General features: G+C 51.2%; 2 protein-coding genes across 2 annotated transcripts in view; both read right to left on the bottom strand.

Annotated features, from left to right (window-relative positions):
* The window catches only part of CSUI_009459 (formin frm2), a 4,905-nt gene extending 556 nt beyond the window's left edge, over nt 1-4,349 (bottom strand). Inside the window, exon 1 of the mRNA XM_068069575.1 lies at nt 1-4,349. This exon is cut by the window's left edge and continues 556 nt beyond it. Coding sequence (XP_067918450.1) covers nt 1-4,254 — 4,254 coding nt within the window. The 5' untranslated portion in view covers nt 4,255-4,349.
* Nucleotides 4,350-5,099: 750 nt separating this feature from the next.
* CSUI_009458 (uncharacterized protein) lies at nt 5,100-6,206 on the bottom strand (the record flags this gene model as incomplete). The annotated part of the gene is made up of 1 exon (XM_068069574.1): nt 5,100-6,206. A coding segment is annotated over one exon (159 nt), but the record flags the coding sequence as incomplete, so codon positions are not given.
* Between the last annotated feature and the right edge of the window lie 139 nt (nt 6,207-6,345).

Here is a 6,345-nt window from a genome sequence, read left to right as displayed (position 1 = left end):
CTCCTTCTTCATCTTCTTCTCATCGGGTGAATTCTCACTCCATGGGTTGCTTATCTTTCTTTCTTCTTTGCCATCTTCTTCTTCTTCATCTGAATCGGTGGTAGTAGTGTAATCGGGTGCTGTTGCCGGGACGACATCCCATATAAGAAACAAGGGCGGGGTCGGAAAGAGAATCGAAAGAACATCGATAAAGGCTAAAGAATTCATCTCTATCTCCCCTTTATCATCTCCACTGACACCTCCTTCTCCTCCTCGTCCTCCTTCACTACTAGAGATCTTTCCTTCTTCAACGCCTCTCCTCTTCGCCATCATACCAAGACCACCTCCTACTCCTGCTAAGCTCCCTCCTAGACCTCCTCCGTCTCTTGCGTCTTTCTGTTTCACTATTGCCATATTCGATCGTGCACACTCGCCTGTCGTCACCCCACTTGATAAATAGTGAAAGGCTTCTCCGCGAGTCGTTGACACACTCCCTATAGGCTCTAACTTCTTACTCTTCTTCTTTTCATCTCCATCCCCATTTCCTTTTCCTCTTAGAGCCAATCGATTCCTTTCATCTCCTTCTCCTCCCCCCGTCCCTATCTTTCCCCCTCCGCTATTCATCGTGATGGCTTGGACGGTATCAGGAGATTTCATAAGAGCCGCTACTGCCGATTCGGCCTTAGATGCGGCCCGATCCACAAGTAACACCGCTGCAAATAGTTCTTCCAAATTCATACATGGATAGGCTACAGGAAAGTGCGATGGATCATAGCAGAAGTATGAAGATCGACTTGCATCATTCATCCCCCCATCCTCTCCAACATCTCTCATATCCTTCCCTCCTCCTTCTTCTTCTTCTCCCCCCCCTCCTCTATCTCGATCATCTTTCTTTCTTTCTTTGAAATGTGCACATCGTTCTATCGCTTCCATCATACGGGGGAGATAGTATCGCTTTCCTCTTACTTCTTCTCTCTTTCCCCCAAAATAGAGTTGACACAGTTCTAAGCTCGTCTCTAAGCCTAAGAAATCATGCGCAATCTGTCCGTTGAGACGCCCTCCTTTATGCCCTTTCAGTTGAGCCCCAAAATTCATTCTCTTGACAAAGGCATACATCATATTAAACTCAAGTAATCCACAATAGCCACGACTTGGTGTAGGGACATACTGAAGAAATCGCTGGATAAGCTTCTGTTGACCTTCCATCGTTCTATAGATCGATGCTCGAGGAAGAGGGATACATACAGGCTCCAACCGTTGTCGTTTATGGAGACGTCGATATTCCTCACGAGCTAAGATCATCTCTAACCTTTCATCTTGGGAATAGTTCATTTTTCTCTCATCTCTTCTCGCCATCGTCGATCCTTGTTCTCCTTCTTCATCCCCTTTCTCTCGTCTGGCGATCATCTTGATGATGCCTTTAGATAAAATAGCCACTGTCTTATCCTCCTCTTCCTCCTCCTCTCCATCCCCAACTTCCTCTACTCGGGGATGAAGTTCTCCATGAGACGAAGAGGATTGAGAAGGTAGAGAACGATACATCTGCTGGATACGACGTCGGCGTATAGCTGACTCTACCAGTTCCTCTAAGGTGCATGCACCTGATCCGCGGAGAACATTTTGAAGAGCAGCGAGATAGATACAGATATCCACCACATTGTTTCTCTTCAAAATCGACGTTGTAGGAAGCCTCCATGGTGTCCGCATAGCTAAGATCCGCTGAGAAACGAGACATGTCTGTAAGATAGCTACCTGGGGGGGTGGACCGCTCGATGGAGGGGGAGGGGAACAGACCGCTGTCGGCTGAAGAATCACACCAAAGGATGGAGGCGTGGATGGCTGGGCAGTTGACGTGATCATAGCCATCTGCTGAGATAAACGAGAAGATGAAAGAGATGAAGAAACACCAAAAGAAGGAGGAGAAGGAGAAGAAGATAGAGGAGAAGGAACAGGCGCAGGAGAAGAGGTAGTAGACGATGAAGAAGAAGAAGAACCGACTAGAGGATGAAAAGAGCCTCTCCCTTCAAGGGGAGAAGAAGAAACGGGTCGAGAGAAGGCTTTCTGATTGCCTTTCATATGGAGAGGGAGAGAAGATGACAGTGAGCTAGAACGAGAAAGATATCCAGAAGAAGAAGAAGGTTTAGCACAGGTAAGAGGAGGGGTCGTCGTGTAGGTTGTATTGGCACTAACAGCAGGTGTTTGATGAGAGAGGAGTTGAAGAGAAGAAAGAGACGCTGGATTATTAGTTGGTCCAGAATTCATTTGAAGAAGGAGTGGTGGCCCCCCCGCTACTGCTGTTGGTGCTGCTGCAAACTCTCTAAAAGGCCTTGTCTTCTCGCTCAAGTTCATTAAAGGAGGGACAGGCGACGATACACGAGAAGAGGAAGAAGATATGATACCTTCTTCCTCTTTCTGTTCGCTTTTCTGAGAGACATGAGGTGAGACATCTTTCTTCTTCTCTATGGCCGTTCTTGTCTGGCGTTTGGTTGATGTGAGCCCGGCTGAGGTACCTGGTGACTTTTGTGCTAGAGAAAGAGGAGCAGCAGGACTCGGAGGAGAAGAAGAAGAAGGAGAAGCGTTTGGGATAGTTGCACTAGGGGGCTGTGGAGATGAGAGAACACATGTATGAGGGGGAAGACGATGAGGAACAAAGGCTCCTGGACGTGCTATAGCGACTGATCCACTCCCACTTGTTTGACCTCTCCTCAAAACGACTTCTTTTCTTTCCATCATTCTTCCTCCTGAAGAAGCCACCCCCTCTCCTTCTCCTCCCTCTCCTCCTCCCTCTCGACGAGACGAGGGGACTGTCTCTTTCTCTGTGGTGGTAAGAGCCCCCTGTTCGTGTCGCTGGGGTGTCGCTGGGACCCATGAACTAAAGGCTCGTCTAACGATGGAATCACGGCTCGGAATGGCAGAAGAAGAAGGAGCTGGTAAGGGGGGTGTCTGTGTAAGCGAGGAGTAGATGCATGCTTCATGACGAGGAGGTATCTGACTCGAGACATTTCTTCTCCCTCTCGTGTCTGGAGAAGAAGAAGCGAAGACAGAAGAGGAGGAGGAGGTCGTAGGTGTATAGCCAGCAAGTTGACTTTGAGACACGGGAAGTCGAATGGGGGGGGGATTCCCTGGAGTCGTGAAAGGCGCATGACGTGCTGATGTAAGAGGAGAATAAGAAGGAGATCCTCCCTGTTGCTGCTGATCAGGACTTGGAGGGGTCGGGGGAGTCTTGGAGTGGCGGGTGGCCTCTTGAAATGCCGCTGAAGAGGGCGTAGGATCACAAGGATGAGCAACAGCAGCCGTAGCTTTTGACTTCGATAAAGATGGTGGGGGGAGTGGTGGTGGCGATGCCTGAAGAGGGGGGGGGTGCGGAGATGAAGAAGAAGAAGAGGAAGGCACCTGACGAGAAGTCTTCTTATTGGTTGACGGCATGCAATGGGAAGTGACAGGGAGAGCTCCAGATGGACGTCTTTGAGAAGAGGATGAAAGCCCCCCGGCTACAGGGCTCATGGGGGAGGGAGGAGATTCGAGCCGACTATCTGAACTATACACCGATGACGTGGATGACCAGGAGCCCCATGGCTTAGGCGCCCCAGGCATTCCAAAGCCAAATGGAGACGGCGTGACAAGGGCTAAAGGAACCGGTGCAAGACGCGGGTCCATATACCAACTCGGGAACTTTGATGGACGAGCAAGACCATGGTCATCAATCACAGGGCATTCTTCCTCTCTCTTTAGACAATGCGATGAAAATGAGGATGATGGTGACGACGACTCGATGAACGTGCGAGAAGACACGGGCAAATTTCCACCACCAGATGTCCTCTCCGAACTATATTGTTTTGGATTGGGAGAAACTTGATCATGACGATCACCGAATCCCCCAACGTGTCCTCCAATTAAGTCACCTTGTGTCTCCCAAATGATTCGATTCTCAACGGACTGTCGGCGTAACTCCGGTCGGAGCCCCGAGGAAACTTGAGGGGTAGGCCTTCCTCCTGCTCCATCATGGCCACGGTTTGAGTTTGACTTCACAGAAAACTTCGTCTCCCTCGAGTTGAGGGACGAAGAAGGCGGCGACGAGGTCGAATTGTGTTGATCCATTGTCGAGTCGCCGCCGCGAAAGAGAGGATCAGGGGCTAACCAACTCAAAATCCTGGCCTCTCCGACAGTCGACCGCACAGAATGCCAAAGTGACAAGTTCTGTGGGTCTTTGTTGTTGGGATAGGAAATTCGAGTTGATTCGGGGTGCAGCCGAGGTTGTCGGTGACCATGTGCCATGAGGGAAGTTAGCAGGGACGGAGGGCTGCAGACACCACCCTAGTAGGAGGTTGGAGCCAGATCACGGAAGGCAGGGCTTAAGCGCCCTCCTTGCACGAACACTCTGGAAGCGTCAGAACAGTGCCTAGGGGGAGGGACCATGCGATGGTCCCACCCGAAGCAAACCCGAAAAGAAGGAGAGCAGACTTTACCAAAAATCTTGCCACGCACGCATGAGAAGAAAGAAGCGCTGGCGGCCAGCTAGCGCAAGCGCTGAAGATTTGCGTGTGCGAAGTTGCTAGGCAAGTGATGGATGGTTGCCTCGCCGATATGGATGGATGGATGAGTCGCTTAGAATTGTAGCAAGCTAGAACACGCAACGTACAATTACTGTTCTCGAGGTTATTGGACTGGGCCGTAACAAAAAAAAGCCGCTTTTCACAAAATATCCACAAATGTCCGAGTGATGATGGACTCATAAATGCGTTCAAAAGTAGAAGCAACTGAACTGAGTCATGTTTGGGCCGCTCTCGGGTGTTCGTCCAGCCTGCTGCTGGGCCGCAGCTCGACGGCTGTTTGTTCTTTCGGGCCGCAGGCTTGAGTCGAGTGGCTACCTGGCCGCGATCCTAGAAGCGCCGCGTGTTTCGAAAACTCTTCAGACCTGCTATCACGAGTAGTTCGCGTGAGAAGTCTGATCGATGGTGGCTAGCCCGTGACCCGGATACATGGAGTGACGGAGTCGAGCCGAAGAACGTTTCTCGCCTGTCAAAGACCTGAACCTTTGGGATCAGAGCCGGCGCGATAGTTAAATGCAACTACTGGCTTGACTTTTTAGGTTCTTTTCTCCCGAGATTCCAGTGACCTGTAGGGAGGTGACCAGATATGACGGTCAGAAAATTAAAAACGCTTGCCCATTCACCGAGCTGTTCTGAGCCGAAACTAGGGCGGAGGGGAGACAAATACAACAGATCTTCACGCGTAAGTCACGTTGCAACATCGCCGGTGGCATAGAAAACAGCGGAGGTCCTCTTTTGCAATTGGCACGGTTGCGCACAAGGAGAGCTCCGGAACTCAGAGACAGCCCATTGCTTCTGGCGCCACACACAGTGCCAGAACCTTGCAGACTCTCTGTCGAACACTTAGCCGTGTCCCTCTACCAACATCAGGCTTCGTTACACACACGGCCTAGCAGTCGTCGACAGGTTAGTCCGAGACATCGCTCCTGGAAAGAGTCAGTTACAGCCCTCTTCCCAGTCATCGAAATAGAGGGTCACTTCAAATTTTTCTTCGTGCCCTGTGCCCGTCTTTATCGCCCCCTGTGGCAGAACCTTCTCGCCATTCGGATTCCACCAGACAATCTAAGCTGTCGCGTCAGAAGGCCGGGTGCTCACATTCCCTTCTTGACGCCACTTAGTTTGTCGGACTGTACACACACGCCTGTCCACTTTGTCGTCAGAGAAGACTCACGGCCTCCCAAGGGAGTAGTCATCGCACTCCCATCATTTCTTTTCCTGAGCGGGTGTCCCGAGATGTCATCTCCAGACCACGCGGACTCTCACCATCCTGGCAGGCAGCGTCATTCGCCTCGCCAAGCCGCGGCAACACTCAGCCCTAAATCACTTCTCTTCCGCGCCTGCAGACCAGCAGGCATCCTGCTTCACACACACACTCCTTACTTTCCATCCCCGCCCTCCTCAACATGGTGTGGTTTACCTAGGTATGCCCGACTTGGTCTTCTCCTTTGACGATGATATGTGTTGACCGCGAATTCCGTCTCTATGAATGGCAGGTAACTTCGTCTTGCCTCATAGGCTTCAGCAGGTATACGAGTTTGCTGCGAGGGACCTCATCAAGAACACGAGATCTGCAAGTGGGGTCTCCTGCCTCATAAAGGCCTTCACCTCCCTTCCCGTCCTTCTGTCACGCACGCGTACTTTGCTTCCGCCCTGGGACTTATCTTTCTCTCTACGGAGTCACCAGTGCGTTTACGAAATAGATGGAATGTGGTAAAGGGCAGTAGGACACGAGTCCTTCGTCGACAAGGCATGCAAAACCTTGCAAATGTTCTCCAAGAAGGCGGTCGCTCGCCCCATCCCACTTCCGACCCCCCCC

This window comes from Cystoisospora suis (assembly GCF_002600585.1).
Source record: "Cystoisospora suis strain Wien I chromosome Unknown contig_5650, whole genome shotgun sequence".
Classification (NCBI taxonomy): Eukaryota; Apicomplexa; class Conoidasida; order Eucoccidiorida; family Sarcocystidae; genus Cystoisospora; species Cystoisospora suis.
This window is presented reverse-complemented; position numbering and strand designations above follow the sequence as displayed.